Raw genomic sequence first — 23,852 nt, forward strand, 5'->3', positions numbered from 1 at the left:
TCACAGCCTCCTCTCTCTGGGTTCAGCACATAAAGGATGGGAGGGAAAGGAGAGTTTAATGACTCAGATGTAGGGAACTGGGGCACTCGGGCTTCTTGAAGAAGGCGGAAGTCTTCTAATGTGGGCTCCCTAGAGACAGAAAGAAACGTGGGAAAATCCTTGGTTATCTTTTCACCTTGTAACCCGAGGAAGAGAACTGCCAGTGCTTGTATAAAAAAAACTGATTTTGATTTGTTAACGACCGTACTGCCTGGAATTGTTCAAGAATTATGGCTTCCGGGGAAGGGGACTCTCAGAATCTTGTATGAGAGAAGTGGACGGACCCTTTGAGTTCCTTTGGCTTTTAACTGTGTTGGCCGCAACTTCTCAATTGAATGTTAAGTGTTTAAACATGTTACTTAAGAGTCACCTGGAAAGCGACAGGCAGAATAATTGGAATCTGTTTTGCAGGCATTAGATAAGCGATTGTGAATTGTTTACTTTTTAATTAATTTTTATTGGAGTGCAGATGCTTTTTGTTCCTTCGTAGCTTAGGTGGTAAAGAATCTGCCTGCAATGCAGGAGACTTGGGTTCAATCCCTGGGTCGGGAAGATCCCCTGCAGAAGGGAAAGGCTACCCGCTCCAGTATTCTGGCCTGGAGAATCCCGTGGACAGAGGAGCCTGGTGGGCTACAGTCCATGGGGTCACAGAGAGGCAGACACGACTGAGCGACTAACACGCAGTTGCTTTACAGTGTTGGGTTAGTTTGTGCTGAACAGCAAAGGGAATCAGCTGTATGTATACATGCATCCTCTCTTTTTTTGGATTTACTTCCCATTTAGGTCACCACAGAGCAGTGGGCAGAGTTATAAGGGATTGTGAATTTAAATTTAAAATCCAGGTTGGATTTTAGGAATGACCCCAGGCTTCAGAATTAGTGGTGTGTCTTTTTAAGCAGGCGTGTCCCTGCCTTTATTTAAGAAGGACTTGAGACAGAGTTTCATTGCTTTATCGTAAAAGTCACTGAACCAAGAATTGAGTGGTCACCTGCTTGGCCCCCTGAACAGATTTAGTTTCTACTTTGGTCACGGGACAAATGCTTCCCCCTCGGTTTCAAATGACCTTGTGCCTCAGGGCAGCTGAGGCCCCCCTAAATGGGGGAGCGTTCTTGTTTTCCGAGATCTCGTGACAGGCACTTCTGCCTCTGTCTGCCTCCCCTGCCCTTGAAAGATGCTGTGAGTCACTCTCACACTTTCCTCCTCCTCAGCCTGGAGGTGCCCGTGGGGTCCTCAGCGAGGCCGCCCCTGCTCGGTCAGACGTGTCACTCGCGTCTGGAGACCCACTGACCGTCCCGCGCAGGCTTGGCGGGCCGGGAAAAGGGCCAGCACACACCTGTGGGCCTCAGCTCCCTCTCGGTACCCCTGCATCTGTGTTGTTAACCCCTTTTGATCCTGTCTTCTGTTTTGTTCCCCCTTTGCTTTCTCTTTTCTAGATAAGAACGGAAGTAAAAATCTGGGCAGATTTATTTCGTCTCCCACCAGAGAGAAAGGAAATATTCAGCTCTCTTACTCAGATGGTGATGAGTGCAGTGGTGGCCAGAAGATAATGACAAATATAACGCTCATGTGCAAACCAGGTACAAATGAGAAGCACAAACAGAAAACGTGGGGTCTCCCGGGCTCCTGCCAGGGGCACCCGCGCAGTCTCTGTTTCCCGTGTTCCTCCCCGGCCACCACTGGGACGACGAGGTAGAGCGCTGAGGTCCAGAAGCGTCGCGGTGGCCCCGCTGGATTCTGTCGCCCCCGCCCCAAACCGGCCCAGAGATGGAGAAACCATATGGTGTCCAAGGGGGTCATGTTGCAATTTTCCAGATGAGTTATGCTCTCGGCACGGCTTCCACTTCCTTAGGCCTGGTGCCGGCCGATCGTGGGGCCCCCTGACTTCCTCCAGAGGGGGACCATCACGAACGGCTCAAAACGTCATCCATGACCTTAGCGGGCACACAATAAACACTCCTCTTAATCTGCCTTTATTTATAGGTCCGCATTGTTTTCCAGGGGTCAGGATCTATATATATATATCTGCACATTTTTTATGTTTCTCAAAACGTGGCATTCTGTGAATGCTCTTCCGTGTCCCACGGTCGTTATTTATCATCTGTCGGGACTTCCTTGTTGCTGCTGGCTTGGTTTTACTATTTTTACTCATTTTTCTCTATTGTTGGATTTATAACGTTTCCAGCATTAATTGTGCTGTGACATGTCCCCGCTGCCTCCTGTTGGAAGATTTCCTTTGGATAAATTCCCGGCTGTGAGATAAGTTCAAGGACCGGGACAGTATTTTTTTTTTTCTTTTAAGATTGTAAAATATACATAACATAAAGTTGACCATTGTAAAGGATTTGTAAAATACACATAATCTGAAATTCGCCCCTTTAACCGCAGTTCAGTGGCGTTAGGCACCTTATGTTCACATTGTACGTTAAGTACGTGTACACCACTGTCCATCTGCAAAACTTTCTCGTCCTCCCAACTGAAGCTGTGTCCCCGTTAAACACTCGTTCACCCCCACCCTTGTCCTGACCCTGTCGGTGTGGCCACTCTAGCGACCTCAGATCAGTATTTATAGAGCTGGTTTGAGAACCATGGAAGCTTCTCGAGACCGGATCAATGACCAGTCTGGGTATGCCCATCAACAGGTGACTTAGAAAGTGCCCCGGTGCTGACAACCTCCAGGGCTGACGGCTGCTTCTACGAGTTTGCGTGGCGCACGGCCGCGGCCTGTGTGCTCTCCAGGACCGAGGGGGACAACTGCACGGTCTTTGACTCCCAGGCAGGTGCGTGTCCGAGCGCCCTGTGGGGCAGCCTCTCCTGCAGCCACTTCAGCTGGCTTCTGTTTGTTTTTTGGCTGCGCTGGATCTTCATTGCCCCTTAGGCTTTGCTCTGGTTTCAGGGACCGGGGGGCTACTCATGGCAATGGCTTCTCTTGTGAAGTGTGGGCCTCAGTGGTTGTGGAGCACGGGCTTAGCTGTTACGCAGCACGTGGGATCTTCCCAGATCAGGGATCGAGCCCGTGCCTCCTGCATTAGCAGGCAGATCCTTAACCACTGAGTCACCAGAGAAAGCCTGTTTGTTTCCTAACATTTTCTCTCTGAGTGTTTCAGAGTTGATAACCTGCTTCAGAATTTATAGTAATCCTGTTTGACCAGAACTCTGAAAATCTGGTGTTTGAGGCTTACTTGAGATAATGAAAAAACCTCTCTGATAGTTATAGTTGCAGTGGGTTTGCTAATCATTAGCCCAAGGAACACGGGAAATAAATCGTGTCTGGAAAGACATCCCGAGTGCCTTTCTGGCCGTGAAACCCACCATAGCCTTTTCAAGGTCATTGTATTGTGGTTGTGGTCCCGTTTCTGACACACCGGTGGTTCATTCAGCCAGGAATTGTGGGCTCTGACTCAGGCGTTGGGTGAACACGGCAGGAAGGGGTGAGTGAGGCGGTGGAGGAGGCCCGTCCCCGGGGGGCGGTCGTGACGTCTCCATGCCGTCGGGCCGGCCCAGCCTCTCCTGCACCCCACGGTCTGACCCGCCTGGGGTGCTTTCGTCTCTTCCTTAGGGTTTTCTTTTGACTTGACGCCTCTCACAAAGAAGAAGGACTCCTACAGGGTCGAGACGGACAAGTACGAGTTCCACATCAACGTGTGTGGCCCGCTGTCTGTGGGTGCCTGCCCGCCGGACTCGGGGGCCTGTCAGGTGTCCAGAAGGCAAGTGGCCGCTCTGCGATCCGGGGGCGCCCTCGGGTGTCCTGCGTGCGCGCGGATGTCGTCCTCCAGGACAGCTCTGCCCCTTGCTGACGTCCTTCCCCGACGATCCTTTAAACCCCAGGAGGGCCTGGACTAAGGGCGTTTAGTTTCCAGAGGAGGGGCAGGACAGGAAGTGGGTGCGTGGGGTGGGGGGACCCTTGCTTCTGTGCAGTTAGCACTTCTTGGCCACCTGGGGGGATCTATGCCCACACTTCTCCAAGTTCCATGCAGCGTTAGCTCAGATGAAGGGAGCTGGGCCTTGAAGCAGCACTGACAGGTCTGGCGTCGGGGTGGGGTTGCCTTCCCTCGCCCGCTGTGCAGAGATCCTCCTGCCCAGGTCCTGGCAACCCCCACGCTCCCAGTGTCGCCCAGCGCTGGCCCCACTATCTTTTCTGAGAAACGCTTGGCTTGTTGTAGTGATAGGAAGTCTTGGAACTTGGGACGCAGCAACGCTAAGCTTTCGTACTACGACGGGATGATCCAGCTGACCTACAGGGACGGCACACCCTACAATAACGAGAAGCGCACGCCGAGAGCCACGCTCATCACCTTTCTCTGTGACCGAGACGCCGGAGTGGGTTTCCCTGAATATCAGGTGGGAGCCACGGGTGCTCGTGTGCGTCTGCGCGCTGACGGGGGCGAAGGAGGGAGAGGTTGTCAGTCTCGTAAAGGCGGGGGCAGAGAAGAAAGCGGGTGGAGGCGGGGCTCGTGATTCTTCTGGAGTGAAGGAGGTTCTGATGGAGCTGACACGTGAGCTGGAATGGTCCCCAGGGAGAAGCTCTCATGCTGTCTGGCTTCCCGGGCCTTATCCAGGAGCCTGTCATGGGCCCTTTATTTAGAAGCAGAGCCGTTATCAGTCTGGTTTCCTGGGCACATCCTCAGCTCCTTTGATTTTAATTAATCCTTTTAGATTTGCCAGGGGACATGGGCAGTGTGTATTTTCTGACCAACAGTGGGCCGTACCACCCTCAGTCACAGTCCTCGACACTGCTGGTTCCGGGTACCAACCGCACAAAAGCAGCAGCCCTGCCTTATTCCCACTAACAGAAGCTAGAGTTCCATCTTAACTCATTGATGGGCTATGTTCCTTTTAATAGAACGAGAGGGGATGGACAAAGGAGATGAACTTGCCTCCGATTCTTACTGAGGAACAAGTGTCCCCCCTTTTTCGAAATGCTGGCTTTGTGTAACGAGTCCCCTTCTCTGCCGTCCCTCCTGTGTGCGTCCTGAGATTAGGAGGAAGATAACTCTACATACAACTTCCGGTGGTACACCAGTTACGCCTGCCCGGAGGAGCCGCTGGAGTGCGTCGTGACCGACCCCGTCACACTGGACCAGTACGACCTCTCCAGGTGAGGTGGGCCCGCCTGCCCTCAGCCTGGCCCTGTCCAGTTAGGGCCGAGGTTGCTTAGGCCGGGCCGGTGGGCATGTCCCTGAGCTGGTGAGAGAGCGTGCAGGACAAGGGTGGGGAGCCCCAAGCTGCATGAATTCTAATGACCTGGGAGCCTTCACAGGATCAGCCAGTGTTTGCCCAGCATACACCTCTGTCTTCAGCTGCATTCTTCAGAGCGATGCCTGTCGGTGCAGAGGAGTGGGGGCGGTCCCAGGGGTGCGGAGAGGGCTGTGTCCCCTGAGGCTGGAGAGGAGGCGTGGTGGGCCGGCCTCTGTGGGTTTGATAGGCAGCACACCTAAGTCGTTAGGATTTAGAAATGAATTACCGGGCCGAAAGCTGTCGGCTGGAAAAAGCATGCGTTTCCCCCTTGACCTTTCAGGCTAGCGAAATCCGAGGGCGGTCCCGGGGGAAACTGGTACTCGCTGGACCACGGCGGGGCACGCAACACGTGGCGGAAGTACTACATCAACGTGTGTCGCCCTCTGAGCCCGGTGCCAGGCTGTGACCGCTATGCGTCCGCCTGTCAGATGAAGTACCAGGGCGAGCAGGTGAGGCGGCCCTGCCCTCCCCCCCGAGCCCTGGGCTTCGCTCTGGAGGGTGGAGGGGGTGGTCTGAGTGGGTCCGGCTTGCGCCGAGAAGCCCCTTGAGACAGAGAGCAGGGTCTTGCTGTGAATTCACCTGCCCCACCCCCCCCCAGAGATGCGATCACACTTAAGTCGTTGCTCAGATTTAAAATGAAAAAAACAAAAACCCCTGGGTGTGGGGAACCGCCTCTGCTCACGGTTCTCGGCAGAGGAAGTGACTCTGAACAGCAGACGTCTGTCATGGAGAGTTTAAGCTTCCAAAAGCTCTTGCTTCTGGACTGATTAGAGGGGACGCCTGCTTGGCAGATCCAAGCGCCAGCCCTTCTTGCCTGGGTGCAGGCTGCACTCTGTCATTCGATGGAATGCAGTCACTGCCAGAACCTCGGTAACGCTCCCCTGGGTGCCTTGTTGTACACAGCGCGTCTTAAAATAAAGACGTCTGTGTGCTTCTTTAAAAATAGCACGTCGAGGATGTACTTTTCCTGAGGTCCGTTACACAGCAGCTCAGAGGTGTTTTTGGGAAAGCTAGTGAGCGCCCCCTGCTGGTTGAGTGGAGCGTGGTGGTGTGTTGGTGTGCTCTGTGTTGGAGCAATGGCTTCCAAGGACAGTCTGCTCTCCTTATTCATGGATTCTGTATTTGCAAGCTGTCTGCTTGCTACCGTTCATTTGTGACCCCAGATCAGTGCCCGGGCGCTCTCACGGTCTGTCGTGGACATGTGCAGAGAGGCCTGGCGTGGCTCTGCAGTTTTGTCCCGGTTCTGCTACCCAGACGTCCAAACACCGGAGGCGAGAGGGGGTGGGCAGTGCGGTGCCAGACGCTCCTGGCTCCTGGCCACACGTGGACCAGGCTGGGTCCTTCCTCGAATGCCCGGGAGAGGACTGGCCTTGGATGGCTCGCTTAACACATCCGAACCTCGTTTTCACTTTTGTGAAATGAAAAGGATCTACCAGGGTTTTGAGGCTTCAGGATCGCAGTCTATGGGAGATAAATGTCCGCAGAGATCAACGTGCCCCCTCCCTCGGTGTGCGGGGAGCGGGTCGGTTCTAGGCTCCTGGCTTGGTGCCCAGAGCCCGAGGGCGTGCAAGTCCGTGGCGAGCAGTGTCGCAGGGCTTGCACACGCCCTGGTGCACATCCGCCCCGCGGCTCCTCTACAGATGACTCAGTGGCAGCGCTGTGTTAGTAGATGCGGGTGGCTAATGTAAGCTTTGCTTTTTGGAGCTTTCTGGAATTTCTTTCCCCTGAGTGTTTTCCATCTGAAGTCGGTTGAATTTGCAGATGCAGAACCTGTGGGTTTCGAGGGCGGACTGAGTTTCCCCTCTACGGAGGAGTGGTGGTTCGCATTTGCTAATCCAGCATCTGTGGCAAGTCTGTAGGACACACCTGCCGTGCACAACGAAACACCCACCGTGTCAGTAACGAAGAACGCAGTTGGTCTCCCTCCAGAGGGAAAGCTAATAGCCACGTGTGTTCACAGGGCTCGTTCTCTGAGACCGTCTCCATCAGCAACCTGGGGGTGGCGAAGACGGGCCCCGTGGTGGAGGACAGCGGCAGCCTGCTCCTGGAGTACGTCAACGGCTCTGCCTGCACCACCAGCGACCAGAGGCGCACCACCTACACCACCAGGATCCACCTCGTCTGCTCCATTGGCAGCCTGGTGAGGGGGGCGGGGCAGCGCCGCGACCTCGCTTGGTCGGGCTCCTCTATCTGCACGGGACGCGGGTCCTGCTTGGTTCTGCTTCTGTGTGTGCCGCAGACCCGGGGAGGCCAGGGCTACAGCAGTGGTGCTTCTGCGCCTGCCCTCCTCCAGTTTACGCCCAGGCCGTACGTGCTGGCTTGGGACCCGTACCGCAAGGTGTTCCCGTAGGCGTGAGCGTTCTCTCTGAGCCACACAGATGCCATCCTGCATGTGAGTTTCTGTGAGTTCTGGAGGGTCCCAGAGTTCTGTGATATGAGGGTCACACCTCATAGCAGATGAGGTCTTAGAGATGGCTTGGTCCAAACACCACGGCTCACAGATGAGGAGATGGAAGCCGGGCCCCGTGGGTGGACACCGAGGGAATAATAACAAGCGGTCTGTTGGGAAAGCAGGAATGAGATCTCCAGGCTGGGAAATGGAGGAGGTGACGGAGATTGCAGGAAGGCCCGAGCTCCTTAGCCCGAGCAGAAGAGAAAATGCGACATGAAAATGCTTCGGGGTCATTATATACAGTCTGCACTTTTCTTTTTTTTTTAACCTTTTATTTTGTATTGTGGTTTAGCCGATTCACAGTGTTGTGATGATTTCAGGTGGACAGCAGAGCGATCCAGCCATACAGGTCTGAGTCGCCATTCTCCGCTGAACTCCCCTCCCACCCACACAGCCACTTACGGTTGAGCAGAGCCTGTGGACCCTGTGCCACGCAGCGGGTCCTTGTTCCATCTTAAACGCAGCAGTGTGTGCATGTCCCTTCCAAGCTCCCTAACTGTCCCTTCCCACCATCCTTCCCGCCTGGGAAGCCTAAGTTCATTCTCTTAAGTCTGTGAGTCCATTTCTCTTTTGTAAATAAGGTCATTTACTGTGTGATTTCTTTTTAGAGTCCGCATGTAAGGGGTGTCTCACAATATTTCTCTTTCTCTGTCCCACTTAACTTCACTCGTTACATACACTCCCTGGTGACTCCCTGGTGGTTCTTAAAAAGCAATGTGGTAGAAGATGCATCAGTATAACACAAGATTTACCGTCTTAGCCATCTCTAGGTGTAGAGTTTAGCGGCGTTAATGCCGTTGCAGTGCTGTGCACCCATCACGGGGTCCATTTCCACTGTGTCCATTGTTATTCTAAACCTAATTGCTTTTTTTTTAACCTAGAGTTTTACAATCATAATTGCGTCACGTGTTTTTTGAGCAGTCACCAAGCCCTTCGATGGACATGCAGTGGGGATGATAGAGTTCACGTCTGTCGTCAAACAGATCATTTCCAAGGGTTGGCGGCGCTTCGTAAGGGTCAGTTGCAGCGTCCTCCACTTTGGTGGACGTGTTACTGGCCCAGTGCGTCTGCTCCACCTAGCAGGCGGGGGCTCAGTCACTTCCATCCTAGTCGGCTTACAGACGTCAAGTTCTCTCTGTCCTTTGCCAGCACACGATTTTTTCCCCAGGAGATCACGTCTTAAGAGCTTAAGAAAGTTGCCCTGATAAGGGGAGGAAAAGCCTTGTGGGCCGAGCTCGGCTTGTACAAGCAAAGCTTTGCATAGCTGAGCCATAAACACACACTGATAAGCCTGAGCTGGGCTTCCCGAGTTCTGCTCTCAGCGCCAGGAAGGAATGCTGGCTGAGCAGCTGGGACCTCGCTGGCCGCCTCCAGGGCCCCTCCGAACCCCACCCTGGGCCCCTTTCTCCCCTCTGCTGGGCCTCGTCCCCCCTCCACTCCCCTCTATGGAATCTCTGTGGTGGAGATACTGGGCAGTTCTAGGAAGCCCTCTCCGACCCTTACTTTTTCAGCTTCCCTGTGTCTTCCTATTTGGATGGTGTTTTTCAGTTTTCACAGCGATTTGACGTTGTTACTGTATCCCTCAGCACTGGTCCACGGCCTGGTGCATTTCGTGGGCCCAGGCAACATGGAGTGAACGGAGAGCCACGTCCCCAGGGGTGCTGTGCTGCAGTCCCCCCAGGCTCTTCACGGCCACATGGTGGGGCCGCAGGGACGGCCGTGTTTGCAGTTCACTGTGGGTGATGCCGCGGCAGAGAGGATGGGGAGGCGTGGGGACCAGCGGCTGTGTCCCCTTTCCCCGTGTGTCTGGGTGGGCGGCTCAGCTCCTTCGTGACTCCCCTCTCCGCCCTGGCCATGTCCTCAACTGTCAGGGAGGGTGGTGGAGGTACCCCCCGCAAGGCTGATCGCACCCCGGGTGTCCGGCCGGCCGTGGAGACTGTGCCCATGTGGGCGCTGGTGCGGCTCACGGTTGAGCACACCTCACCCCATCGGCCAGCCTCGCCTGGGTCCACAGTGGTGTGGCCGTGCTCGTATGCGTCTGGCCTGTGGACCCAGCTTTTCTGCATCTGGATGCAGTTGAGTGCAGTTTAGTCACTCAGTCGTGTCCGACTCTTTGTGGCCCCATGAACCGCAGCACGCCAGGCTTCTCTGTCCATCACCAACTCCTGGAGTTCACTCAAACTCATGTCCATTGAGTCAGTGATGCCATTTGACCATCACATTCTCTGTCGTCCCCTCCTCCTCCTGCCCTCAATCTTTGCCAGCATCAGGGTCTTTTCAAATGAGCCAGCTCTTTGCATCAGGTGGCCAAAGTATTGGAGTTTCAGCTTCAGCATCTGTCCTTCCAGTGAACATTCAGGACTGATTTCCTTTAGGATGGACTGGTTGGATCTCCTTGCTGTCCAAGGGACTCTCAGGAGTCTTCTCCAACACCACAGTTCAAAAGCATCAATTCTTTGGTGCTCAGCTTTCTTTATAGTCCAACTCTGGGTGTAGAATGGTGTTCAAAAGCGCAGTCTTGAACTCTGACCCAGATTTGGATCCCAGTTCTACCATTTACTCTTGGTGTGACCCCCCAGGTAGATTCACTGGCATTCACATGTAAGAGAGAACAGTCTCCTTAGTAGGAAGGATGACATCGTCATCAGATGAGGCAGGTTAAGCTCCTCACCTGCTCCACCGTATGTTAATCCACCGACTTGAACTCTTCTTGTTATCCGACTAGTGTTCTGGTGGTTAGAGAGCGTTTCATGGCCTTGAGTTGACTTGTATCCCTTGATTTGGCCTTTCAGCATACCCATCCCATATTTTCTCTCAACTGGGAGTGCGTGGTCAGCTTCCTGTGGAACACGGCAGCAGCCTGTCCTATCCGAGTCACCACAGACACAGACCAGGTACGGATAGGGTCCCGGGCCCCTGACCGAGCTGCCCCAGCCCTGCCCGCCCCGCGTCCCAGCCCCACCCCTCCCTCTGGCCCCTTAATCCCTGCCTGGATAGCAGGCGTTTGGAAGGCGTCCTGTGTTCCCCACCCTCTGCCCTGGCCCACCTCCCGGCCTGGGATGAGAACCAGGACTTCCCTTCTGCTCCCCGGTTTCCCAGACCCCACCCTCTCCCTCCCTCCCGCTGTCCCTCCAGCCTCATGGGGGCTCCGGGGCGCTCTGCCATCATGGGGACAGAGTCTTAATATCACATCATGGCCACACCCGGGACGTGTCGGTGCCCCCTCGGCCGGCTGTAGGATTCGGCCCGTGTAGCTTATGTGATGCTCGAGGCTTTCACGCCCTGACCCCAGCCACGGCCCTGCCTCTGCCCTGCCTGATGTTCTCACCTCTCTTTTCAAGTTCCCTCCGAGTGGCAGAGCTCCCCCAGAGAGTGTACCCGGCTCGGGGAGGATGCGGGTGGGAGCCCATGGGCCCCCGCCCACCGGCAGGGCTTTCTGAAGCCGCTGTGCGGTTCTCTGTGCAGGGTGGGCGGGGTGGAAGGAAGACGTGGGGAGGGGGCTCACTGCGCCTCCGAGAACTGGGGAGAGACTGGGAGTTATTTGTGGATCTCTCATGGATCTGTCTCCGATTTGGGCTCCCCTGATAGGTCAGTTGGTAAAGAATCCGTCTGCAATGCAGGAGACCCCCGGTTCGATTTCTGGATTGGGAAGATCCCCTGGAGAAGGGATGGGCTACCCACTCCAGTATTACGGCCTGGAGAATTCCGTGGACTGTATAGTCCATGGGGTTGCAAAGAGTCGGACACGACTGAGCGGCTTTCACTTCACTTATGGCTCCTCAGTTTTTCTAGGGGCTCAGCCGGGGTCTTGTTCGGGTAAATACAGCAGTCTCGGGTCTCAGGGGAGGATGGCACCACTGAGCTGCTGTCCTCTCTGGGGCGTCTCAGATGCGGCACCAAAAGGGGCCGTGAGCTCATCCGGGGCCGCTTCTCCGACGGGATCGGTGCCAGGCAGACGTGGGCGATGCTCTGTCCCTGCCGTGCCCTCCAGAACCGGGTTTGAATGTGCCTCTTCGCCCCTTTCATTCCCGCAGGCCTGCTCCATCAGGGACCCCAACAGCGGGTACGTGTTTGATCTGAACCCACTGAACAAGTCCCAAGGATACGTGGTCTTGGGCATCGGGAAGATGTTTCTGGTAAGACTTGCGGGGTGCACTCTGATTTGCCTTGGAAGGACGGGAGGAGGCGTGGAGCTCACCCTCATCTCGTGACTGGGGAGGCAGGTGTCCTTAGGACCCAGGGTACGGATGGCAGCCCTCACCCAGGAGGAGGCAAGAAGTCCAAGTGTAAGGGGTGATAAGGTGAAACCCTTGCCTCCTCCCGCTCTGCAGATGGGAACTAGGAACAGAAGAAGGGCTGCTCCTGGTCCTGGCCCTGCATCTGGTGTGGTGGCCAGGCCAGCAGCATGCACATGGCCTGCAGACTTGTGGCCAGGGCAATGTCTCGGGGGTGGGGCCCAGCAGCATGGTTCTCATGCCCACTGGGGTTTTGAGTCCCTGGTCAAAAGGAAATGGTGATCATACTTGCCTATAAAAGGGAGACGAGCTGATGGCACGCTCCAGAATCTTCCGACAGCCCCTCCTCCGTGGGCGGCCCTGGCAGTGTGTCTGGAGCTGCGAAGAGGAGAAACTCCACGTAGTGTGTTCCGTTATAAATTAAGCACTGCTGGACAGAGAGAGGCTTTTTAAAAATCTGTATTTAGGTTTAACTTTTTCTAGCAGAACCCACGTTGGAAGAAGAGAGTAACCTTTGAAGCGGGACTCTCATCCCAAAGGAAGCTGGGATGAGAATGTCATAAAACCAATACAGAGGGGCATTGTAGGCACAGCGCATGTGGGAGGGCGTGCAGGTTCCTTCGGAGCCTTGAGACTCCTGATGGGGCTTGTCACCGACACATGGAGGGCTTGTCAGCCAGCAGCACGGTACTCGTGCTCCCTCCCTTCCCCACCCACTCTCAGAAGTTGCTGCCCTAGAGTTTGGCTCGTAACAGGTTGTAATAGGTGACTGCGGTGTATTTGGCTGCCTGTGTGAGTGCGAGAGGCAGACAGGAACTTCAAGATCGAGCCCCTTAGGGGATTTGTCAGAAGAGGTAAGTCCCCTGGGGGACTTGCCCGAGGAGGTAAGCCCGGAAGAACGTGCCAGAAGAGATGACGATGTCTGTAGGGCAATGCTGGAAGAGGTGATCCCATGGAGAACCGGCCAGAAAGGTTCCTTCTGTGCGTTGGCCGGGGGGCAGGAGGAGGTGACGGGTGCAGGTCGCAGACAACAGGGACAGGCTCCGGATGATGGTAGTGGTGGGGTGACCAGGCTCCCGGGAGTCAGGGCGCTGGGCTTTGTGCTGCCAGAAGGGCCTCAGACAGCACCGCCCACCAGCTGACTACTTGGCGTTGCATCTTGGCACCTGGCCCTGCAGGGCTGGGCTGCCACGTGTTCTCCTGCGGGCTGCGTGCTTCTGTGACTGCGCGGCCCACATGGCTGCAGGCCATCGGCCTGGGTGTGTTCTCACGTGGCCGTTTCTTAGATAGGAAACTGTGATCTTAAGGAAAGACACTTTGTGTACAGAGATCTTAACTTTGTGTACATTGTCCATAAACACTGACCGGTGATAGAGAAGTCTGTCTGTGTCTCACACCCAAGAGCGAATTCTGCTTCACTCTGTCAACTGCTGGATTTAAGTGGAACGGTGTCAGTAGCTTCGAGAGTTACAGGGCCAACACAGTACTGTAAAGCCATTATTCTCCAATTAAAAATAAAAAAAAAAAATACAGGGTATCCACTTTTTCCAAATTTGGATGCATCTAACTACGTTTAGATTTGATTAACAATTCAGGTTTGGGGAGACAAATCAAATTTTAATTAATTTTTTGACAATAATGAATCATTTCTAAAATGTCTACTAGGGTATAACTGAATAATAGTCTTTAGTGTAAATGGATAAATCATTACATAAAAGGGAACCGGATAAAAGGTTAAAGAACGTGCAGTTTTCTGTGTCATATCTTATGGATATAAACTTAGAGCAAGAATTTTCAGGAACATTGTTAGATTAGTATTAAGCAGGTTAGGAATGTGTGGGCATCGATCATGTTGGCAAATCTTACCTGTACTTTCTCTAAAGAATGAGTTGTGTGTATTATATAATGCACGTGTGTTTTCACATATATATATATAAAATACACAAATGTATGTTCACATGTCATATTCATATGTGACTTCATAAAGCCATAGAAAGGTTTTTCCAGAATTTCAGAATATTTAAAACAGTTTTTCAGAACATAAAACAGGTTTTTACACAATAAAAGCCTTTTATTTAAAAAAAAACAACAGGGGTATCCCATTATATTTACTTTTTAATGTGACTTCAGCCATATGTGCTTTTCCTATTATAATCAAAATACTGCAACATTCTGGGTATATATGTTGGCATATATTGTTGCATGCAGACTGTCTCATACATTTAAAGATAGAGGGCTATCTAAATAAACCATTTGAGGCAGTTTATGGACATTGCTGTTTGGGCTTTGATTTTTGCCTTATGTACTAGCTTTAGGATTTAATTGCCCAGATGTGGCAGGTTGGTCATTTGGGTGATATTGAAGAGCAGCAGCTGTTTGGCAGGGCAGGGTTTGCGTTGCGGGGTTGTAGCAGGGTTTGCGTTGCGGGGTTGTGTCTGCAGCGGGTCTTGCAGCCTGAGCTGGTGTGTGGTTCTTGCCCTCTGGCCTGCAGTTCAACGTGTGCGGAGCGATGCCCGCCTGCGGCACCCTGGATGAGAAGCCAGCTTCCGGCTGCGAGGCAGAAGCCCAGACGGACGACCTGAAGACCCTGAAGCCGGGCAGGCTGGTGGGCCTGGAGAAGAGCCTACAACTGTCCACCGAGGGCTTTATAACCCTGAACTACACGGGGCTTCCTTCCCACCCCAACGGTGAGCTCAGATCCCTGTTGGTTTAGTGACTCACCAGCGTCCTGGTGGTTTTGTGACTGTCGACCTTTCCGAGAGTAATGTGCGGGTCTGTAGACGCTCCGGGTCTGGCTGCCCTCTGGCCTCACATGCACCGTGCGTGCCTGGCCTCCAGGGTGTTCTCCCAGCCCCTGAGTGCATTCTGCAGCTGGAGGCCAGACTGCTGGGTTCTGTTCACACCCACAACCACCAGCATCTTCCCCCAGCACCTCCAGCGGCTCCTCTGATAGGAAAGTGTTCACCTGGCCTCTTGTCCCCTGTTTTTCAGATATTGAAGTGATGGGTGAAGATAGTGACAGTTTTGCCATCTTTATTGGGTTCTCATTTCTGTTCCTTCCTGCAGCTGTGACTGTAAACAGTTGCTGTTGTGGTGTCATCAGGTGTGATGCTGAGTGTAAGCGCCCCCGGGGGATGGTGGTGGTGGAGAAGCAACTACCGTGCAGGCCTGCTGGCCGCCGCGTGCTGGGCCCATGTGGAGGTGCTGTGTGCTCAGCTGCTTGGTTCTCCACCAACCCCAGGCACCTCATTCTTGGCTTATGCCCTTCTTAACCACCTCTTTGCATCCCAGGTGATGAAGGCCCAGAAGGCCTCACGCCCTGGACAGAGAGCCAGTACTGGGAGCCAGGTCTCCTGCTTCTCATCCTGGTTCTGCCGATGGACACATTTACTCAGTGTTGCGGATCAGAGGCCCCCAGAGGTGCCCCCCCACACACAGCCCAGGGCCATGCAGCTGGTGATGAGCACAGCTGAGGTCAGAACCCACGTGGTCTGACTTCTGGACCTGCGCACTTCTTGCCACACTAGGGTAGGCTCAGGAAGGGGCATTCGTGTGATGCCTGGTGCCCAAAATAACGGGCAGTCTGAGTCCACATCAGAGGGAGCCGGGAGCCGGCAGGCAGTGGGGATGGCTCTGCCCGTCTGCGGGCGTCAGCTTGTGCTGTGCACCTTGCCTCAAGCTGACAGATCCAGTAACACGCCGGGAAGAGGACTTGTAGGGTGTTGAAAGGCTGATTTTGGGATTCCTGGGAAGCGGGTTAAAAACTGGGGGTCTTCTTAACTTCGAGGACAGAAGACGTGGGTCTGGGGGCTGCTGTCAGGCCTGCAAAGGGCTGGCCTAGAAAGGGAATTGCTCTCATTATGCCTCATTTGTTGGGGAGGATTCAGACACAGACGGATGATTTTCGTCTGTTCATAGAGCCCAGGGGGACGGGAATCCTTTGCTTTGCAGATGTAAACTTCTTCACCGCTGGGTCCAAAGAGTCAGCTGCTCACTCGCCTCAATATCCAAAAAGAAATGTGCTTCACTCTTTTTATTGACATGTTATTGAAAATATTTGTTTCAGCCACCCTGTGTGGTACGTGGGGTCTTAGTTTCCCAATCAGGGATTGAACGCATGTCCCCTATGATGGAAGCTGAGAATCTTAACCACTGGACCATCAGAGACCACCCTTCAGTCATGTTTATAATTCTCTTCATTTCCAGTTCCAGAGTATTGTTTAAAAATGGAATAGATTAGGCATCTACGTATCCTTTCTTTTTGTCCTAATTTGGAAAATGACCTCACTGTTTAATAGTGAACTAGATTAGACATTTATGTGTATGTGTGTATATATATACATATATATTTTTTACCCTAATTTGGAAAATGACTCTCTGTCTCTTGCGGGGTTATCAGTGTGGTCGTGTGGCTGACAGCCGCTGACATTTCTCTGCTGGGTTGGGATCCAGGCGCCAGCAGCCCCCGGGGTGCAGTGCGCGTCTGACCTTAGAGCTGTGTTGCTCCAGGCGTGTCCCTCCCTCTCCCTCTGCCTCAGTGTCCTCCTGTGAAAACCAGGCGTCTCTGGGGGCCCCCGTGGGACTCAGTAACACGGTAATGGCGCCGGGGCTCTTCCTTCCGTGGAGCCTCCACCCACATGGTCCCCTCCCCGCAGGAGCCTCCGTCTTGGCTGTGCCACCTCCGCTTCCTCCCTGCCCACCGCCCCAGTGGTCTGTGCTCGGCTCCGCAAGTCGAGTGATGTTCGAAGTGTTGGGTTATATCGCCCCTGGCTTAGACCACCCCCTCCCGACCCGGGGTTCTCCGTGTGCCCAGAGCAGCAGCCAGGCCTGTCCAGTGGCCACGGGCGCCCTGCTGCTCCTTGCTCGGGCCCGTCTGACCTCCTGCTCCTCGGCCAGGAAGGCCCACCCTCCCCACTGAGCCCTCGTCCTCAGTGTTTCCCGCTGCTCACGGCAGTCTGTGCTCTAGGCAGCCAGGTGGTTCTTTGCTTCTCTTCTGCAGGGTTGGGCTCCGATGGCACCTTCCAGTGAGCCCAGTCATCGCGCCTTGTCCCCCCGCCACCACCCCCCCGCAAGCCCTGGGGTTTCTCAGCCCCGTCCTGCGGTGTCTTCCTGCACTTCCATCTGTCCTGCCGAGGCTGCATGAAGTCTGCTCACTGTTGGGGTGCTGAGCAGCCTTGAGGGTCAGCTCCCAGGAGAGCGGGTTTACTTCTGTTTCTCTCACTCCTGTGTGTAGTATGAACGTAGTAAACATTGTTGAATAAGCCGTGGAAGGAGAGTGATGGTTTTCTAGTGTTTGGGTGGATAAATGGATGTAGCACTCTCATCCTTCTTGGAACAGAAGAATGCCAGGACACTGTGCTCATGGTGTGAACCTTCCTTACGAGGGTCACTGTCCCAATGTGTGTGACCTCTCCTTAGCTCAGGTCCCTGGAACAGACTGGGTGCTGTGACACTGTCTTAGCAGATGAGCCTGGAGGCTCATGTCTGGGCACGCTGTCCCAGTGACCCACGTGTGTCCGGCGACGCTCTGGTCACTGCTGTTTCTCAACAGTCTGGCCTTCTGTTCCCAGGGAGGGCTGATGCTTTCATCATCCGCTTCGTCTGCAATGATGACGTTTACCCAGGGACGCCCAAGTTCCTGCACCAGGACATCGACTCCAGCCTGGGGATCCGGGACACTTTCTTCGAGTTTGAAACCGCGCTGGCCTGTGTACCTTCTCCAGTAGATTGCCAAGTCACAGGTGAGACCGGTCGGAAGTGTGTGTTCGTGCCTGTGAGCATATGTATGTGTGTGTGTTCAGGCAGCATGACATTTGTGTTACATGTGTCCTTTGACTGATGCGTAGAGTTGTAAAACGTCTCTTGAAGTGAATCTGGGTTCACGGTTTTGAGCTATCATTTGGGATCAGAAGCTGCTTAAGGACAGAGAAGAAAACTAGGGGGAAAAAGTCAAGCTCACTGTTGGAGCTCCTTACCGGAGGGAGAAGAGGATAAGAGGATAAAGCTCGGAAAGGGGTCCCCGACGCTGAGCTGTGTCCTCCCTCTTTGTGGCGGCCTCCACCTCCTCGGCCATGGGGCTCTGCTGTAACGGCTGGTTTTCTTGTTTGTTTGGTTGTTTGTTTCTGTGTTTGAATTAAAAGAAATTTTTAAAATTGGGAATCGCTAGACTTTTTTTTAATTAAATTTTTTTGACTTTAAAAAAAAGTTTGTCTGTGCCACATAGCATGTCGGAATCTTAGTTCCCTGCCCAGGGGTCGAACTCTGCACTGGGAGCTCCAAGTCTCAGCCGCAGGGCCGCCGGGGAAGTCCCGTCAAGGCAGTTTTGAGCGCCAGGTCTGGTGCATGTTTCTGCAGGAGATGCCTGTCGGCCTCCTGTGGGTCTGCTCATTTCTGTTACGAGTGCTAAGTTCCTGCATCCTTAGCCTTTGGGGTTGAAAGGTGTCCAGAGCTACCAGGAGGGCAGCTCTGCAGCGCCCCCGTGTGTTTCAGACTCCGCCGGGAACGAGTACGATCTGAGCGGCCTGAGCAAAGCCAGGAAGCCGTGGACCGCGGTTGACACGTTCGACGAGGGGAAGAAGAGGACCTTCTACCTGAGCGTGTGCACGCCTCTCCCGTACATTCCCGGCTGCCACGGTGCGTGCCGTGCCCCGGACTCACGTTCGCCCTGCCTTCCTCCCCTCCCCGCCACCTTCAACGCTGTCTCCCGGCCCTTGCAGGCACCGCCGTGGGGTCCTGCCTGGTGACGGAAGAAAACAACTGGAACCTGGGCGTCGTGCAGATCAGCCCTCAGGTGGGCGCCAATGGGTCCCTGACCCTCGTCTACGTCAACGGGGACAAGTGCAAGAACCAGCGTTTCTCCACCAGGATAAACCTCGAATGTGCCCACACGACGGTGCGTGTCCGTGCAACCTCCTTTCTGCCTCCCCCAGACTCCAGGTCTTGCGTCTGACGTTGAGCTTGCCGGAGTGTTCGGGGGTTTTCGGCTGTTGATGGGATTGGACCAGAATGTCCTGGCCTGGTGTGTTTCCTGAGGGCTGTCCTTGTACTTCTCTCGTGGAGTTGAAGAGCTGGGTGTCCATCCTGCTACGGTCTGACTCCCTTCTTAAGTGGACGAGCATGTGCTGAGCACTGGTTTCCGTTGCAGGGCTCCCCGACCTTTCAGCTCCAGAACGACTGTGAGTATGTGTTTCTCTGGAGAACCGTGGAAGCCTGTCCCGTCGTGCGTGCGGAAGGTAAGACCTGGCCCTGCTCACCCAGGTTGTGGAAGTGTGATGTAGGACGTGCTCTGATAGCATTTTAGATGTGAAGCTTTGCGCGTGATCACAAGACGCCTATGTATTTATTAGCGGATGGATAGCTTCTTGTCCTTGAATTTTCTGCTCCACTCCATTGTTCCTTTCACCAGCGACATTTTCCTCCTCTGCTGGGTTGATGGGCTGTTGGCGTCTCACACTTGAGAGCATGAACATGAGGTTTGGTTTTAAGTGGATCTTCATTCGTCCGGTGACCTAAGCTTTTCTAGAAGACTGGGCAGTTTGTCTTAGGCATACAAGCCAGAAGGAGAGAAGGTAGAAATGGTATTTAAGGCCTGTTTTAAGGTGATACTTAGCTGATTAGAGGTTGCAAAAGTTTTGCCTGAAGGGGTGTGTGTGTGTGTGTGTCTGTGTGTGTCTGTGTCTGTGTGTCTGTGTGTGTGTGTGTGTGTGTATCTGTGTGTGTGTGTGTGTGTGTGTGTGACTGCCCTTCCCCTCTCATGTTCTTAAAGGAGACTACTGCGAGGTGAGAGACCCGAGGCACGGCAACCTGTATAACCTGATCCCTCTTGGTCTGAATGACACCGTCGTGCGGACCGGTGAATACATCTATTACTTCCGGGTCTGCGGAGAGCTTTCCTCTGGCGTCTGCCCAACCAGTGACAAGTCCAAGGTCATCTCATCATGCCAGGAAAAGCGGGGACCTCAGGGATTTCAAAAAGTGGCAGGTACTGTGGTTTTCTTTCTTTTCTTGTAAAAGAATGGGATTCCATATGTAAGATGATCGATTATATGTTGTGTTTTAAGGTCTAAAGACAGTATTTTTCTTGAAAAAGAAGTACATCTGCTGTGTCCTGGTAAAACAGCCTGTTAGCGATGTTTCTGGTTTCACACCCAGGACACACACTGACACGTGTTGTTAAGAGCTTATTTCATTCTTACTTAGCAACACTGATTAGTTCTCAACTCATATTTCTTCTTTTTTATCCCAGCTTTGGGACCCACTGGAGTACTGGTGGGTGCTCTGGGGTGGCACTTTGTAGAACAGAGGAGGGCACATGTCTGGTATGGGGCCGGGCCGTGAAACTGCTAGAGCAGACTGTCGGTCCTCACACTCTGAGCAGCTGGGCAGGTGGTGATGCACTTATGAATTTTTTGCAAATCATGGAGTAGCTGACAGGCTGAGTCTGTGGGCCTCGCTGAGGAGCCAGCATCCTCTGAGCTCATCGGGTCGAGGAGTGTCTGCGTGGCATCCCTCTGTTGGTCTGTGTTCTGGTGTCTGTTGGTGCGGAGGTCACGGCCTGGGGCGAGAGGAGGCCTGGTTCAAGGAGCCAGTGGTCCAGGCGTGCTTGTCCTTGTCGGGGTTTGTGCAGGGCGTGCGATGGGCCGCATGTGCTGGCCGCCCGGGGGCTTCCTGAGCCCGTCCTCATATCCCTGGCCGCTTCTTCGGCAGGTCTGTTTACTCAGAAGCTGACCTACGAGAACGGGGTGTTGAAGATGAACTACACCGGGGGCGACACCTGCCACAAGGTGTACCAGCGCTCCACCACCATCTTTTTCTACTGTGACCGCAGCACGCAGACGGTGAGTGTACGCAGGGCGGGAACTTCGCCCTGGCTTTGCTGCCTTCTTCTTTCATAAAACGAGCCCGCCCTTACTGCCTCGTGCAACCTCCTGGCTAAACCTAGTTCAAGTGTGTGATTCACAGACCCGGTATTCAGAACCTCAATCAGTTTTGTCTCGAGCTTAACGAGCAGGTCCGTCCCTTCCTATGTGCGTCCTCAAAGCACCGGCCACCCAGGGTTTCCGGTTTCATGCGCTTGTCTCTGCCCTTGCAGCCCGTGTTTCTCCAGGAGACTTCCGATTGCTCCTACTTGTTCGAGTGGCGCACGCAGTACGCCTGCCCGCCCTTCGACCTGATCGAGTGTTCGTTCAAGTAAGTCGACGGGGTGTTGACTCTCGGAGGGCAGTCAGGTTTACACGGTAATATTTTGCTTTAATAGTTGGTGGCTGGCGGGGATGGGGCATTAGATTAGGTGAGTCCCTAGGCTTTAGTTCCTGCATGTTACACTCTCGGATTGCTCTTGGCTTAGGTCCGTTGCTGCTTGGGTTTTAGGTCCTCTGTTTTGTATTCTTCTGTTTTGTTGGAGTGTATCCTCCTGTATTGTGGAGAGGTTGGGTAGCAGAGAACCCAGGCATTGTCTGAAAATGCCACTGACTTGCTCTCAGATCTGATTAACTGGGACTGGGATTATGACAGAGTCAAATTAGTTTTCCTTCAGTTTTGAAGGCCTTGTCCCATTTCCGACAAGAATCATGCACGTTTGGTGAAAAAGTTTGTTGCTCATCTTCTGTGAGTTTTTATTCCATTCTGGAATATTTTCTGAACTTAAAAAAAACTATCCTCTGAAAAGTTTTATTTTAAATTTCACATAAGTCCTTCTAATTATCTCTGAGGATACGAATTCTAATTTTTGTTTTCTTTTTAAAAAAATCTCATCATGCTTTCCCTGAATTATAATCCATTTTCTTTTAATGGTTGCCTTACACATGTATTTTTGATTTAACAGGAAGCTAAAGTTGACCCATAGCTCTACCCACCCCTCCAACCATGAAATAATGGAGAATGTTTTAGCACCAAACACACTCTCCCAAACTCCACAGGACTGTGGGCTAGTGTTTTAATTCTGACTTTTTTTTTCCTTCTCACATAAGTTGTAAGTTGTGGTTTTAAAAAATACTCATTGGTTGTTTGACTATATAGATTTCTTCCTTTGAAAACGAACAGAAATATCTCTGTTTCTTTGGCTTCCTCTTCCTTTTTGCATTGTACCCTTTCCTTTTGACCTGATTTTCATTCTCTCAGTTAAGTATGATGCTCCGCAGCACGCTTGTTTGCAGATTGCTTGCCTCTGGTCTCTGTTGGGGTAGGGAGTTTGTGCCGGGATGTCCCACTTGGGACTAGGAAGGAACTAGTGTGTCTTCCGACCCTGGCTCCTCAGGCTGTTGGAGCTGGTCCTGGGGTCCAAGCCACGCTGTAACACTGGCTGTCCTGTACCAGTAGGGAGTGTGTGGAGTTAATCTTGGTCTTCGTGTGAAAAGGCTGAGTTTTATCACCACTCGCTTGGTACAGAAGTCCAGGTGAACACTTATGTGTGTGCGCACCAGCCCTTGGGAGGTAATCCGTCTAGGGCCGCTGTTAGGGAATCTGGCCTTTCAGTCCTAGTTCCATCCCTGGGTAGATAACCTGCCTTTTCTGTATATGTTCTCTTGGCTTTGTTCTGTGGCCTCAGTCTGTTTTGCTTACGCGTGGCTTTGTTATTTATGTTGCTTGGAAGGTGGTACTTTCTAAAACTGAAGATGTATGCCTGTTATTCAGTTAGGGATATTTTCAGTGACTGTGTTTTTGAAGGTTGCCTCTAACCTAGTCTGTGCCTTTTGCTCTGGGCCTTTTATTAATCACGTCTTAAACTTTGCCTGTTGTATGCAGCGTGTATTTTGAATGTTTTTTTTAATCTGTTTTTGTACTGTATTCTGTTTCCTTAGATCTGTTTCCCATTAGCTGATTCTCTCATCAGCTGATGCAATCTGCTCGTCTACCTGTTCGTTGTCTTTTTAATTTTCATGACTGAGTTCTGTTTGGTACTCTCTCATTTCTTCCTCCATTTCATCATTTCTTCTCTCCACTCCGCCCCCCTTCTTTTATTATAGTTGCAGTTTCTTCTTTTAGGTCTTTAACCATTTACAGTAAATATCCGTTATATGAAGTTCTCGAGGATCAGCTTCTGCAAATGTCTGTGTCTCCCACAGATGCAGATATTAATGCCTGCCCCATTCTTTCACTCTCATCCCATTAATGGTCCCTCAACTTTCAAAGTACCTAGAGTTCTGTCTTCCAGAAGCAGCACCGCCCTCCCCCCACCCCGGTTTAGACCATCCCTGTCTCCCCCTGCATGGGTGCAGCGGTCCCTCAGTGATCCCCTGGCCATGGTGGACTGGCCCTGCACAGGGGTTAGAGGTCGTATTAGACGAGACCAAGTGTGTGTTCAGAGTGGTATGGCCGTAGACCAGAGTGGTCCTGGGAGATTGTAAGTCAGCCCAGGCCTATCTTGTCACGACCCCGCGATGCGATGAAGCCCCCGTGTTGCTTGGAGCTACCAGCTGAAGTCGGCTGGTGGGGGCTGGAACACCCCCCGCCCTGCTGCCAGCCTCAGCCCCCACTGTGCCACGGCTCCCGTCTGCTCTGCCCCGGCCACACGGGGCCCCGTGTTTTCCTGTGGACACCCTGGCGTTCTGTGCCCCAGGCCCCTGATTCCCTCTGCTCCCTCTGCCCGGTTGCCTGTGGGGCGGGCTCTTCCGCATCTTCTGAGGCCATCTTCTCAGAAAGGCCTTCTCTGGCCACTGTCTAAAAATTTCACTTCCTCTTTCCCCTCTCAAACTTCATATTCCCTTCCCTGCCTTATTTTTTCTCTTCACTCTGATTACCATCTGTTATACTGTACATTAAAAAAAAAAAAAAATTACCCGTGGCCTCTTCAGACTTCATAGGATGGGCGATTTTTATCCGTTTCCATCAACACAGCACCACCCCCTCTGGTGTGTAGTTTGTGAACAAATGGCTGACTCTGGTCTCCTCGG

At 53.1% G+C, this 23,852-nt stretch overlaps 1 protein-coding gene across 1 annotated transcript in view; it reads left to right on the forward strand.

The window, feature by feature from the left end:
- The window catches only part of IGF2R (insulin like growth factor 2 receptor), a 102,565-nt gene that overhangs the window by 51,759 nt on the left and 26,954 nt on the right, over nucleotides 1–23,852 (forward strand). Inside the window, 17 exon segments of the mRNA XM_068984901.1 lie at nucleotides 1,473–1,616; nucleotides 2,679–2,816; nucleotides 3,596–3,743; nucleotides 4,200–4,377; nucleotides 5,019–5,134; nucleotides 5,555–5,723; nucleotides 7,235–7,414; nucleotides 10,519–10,620; nucleotides 11,761–11,862; nucleotides 14,453–14,648; nucleotides 17,532–17,702; nucleotides 18,451–18,594; nucleotides 18,678–18,853; nucleotides 19,106–19,193; nucleotides 19,727–19,942; nucleotides 20,668–20,798; nucleotides 21,053–21,163. Of these exon segments, the coding sequence (XP_068841002.1) occupies nucleotides 1,473–1,616; nucleotides 2,679–2,816; nucleotides 3,596–3,743; nucleotides 4,200–4,377; nucleotides 5,019–5,134; nucleotides 5,555–5,723; nucleotides 7,235–7,414; nucleotides 10,519–10,620; nucleotides 11,761–11,862; nucleotides 14,453–14,648; nucleotides 17,532–17,702; nucleotides 18,451–18,594; nucleotides 18,678–18,853; nucleotides 19,106–19,193; nucleotides 19,727–19,942; nucleotides 20,668–20,798; nucleotides 21,053–21,163 (2,510 nt within the window).

Source organism: Capricornis sumatraensis, chromosome 13 (assembly GCF_032405125.1).
Source record: "Capricornis sumatraensis isolate serow.1 chromosome 13, serow.2, whole genome shotgun sequence".
Taxonomy (NCBI): Eukaryota; Metazoa; Chordata; class Mammalia; order Artiodactyla; family Bovidae; genus Capricornis; species Capricornis sumatraensis.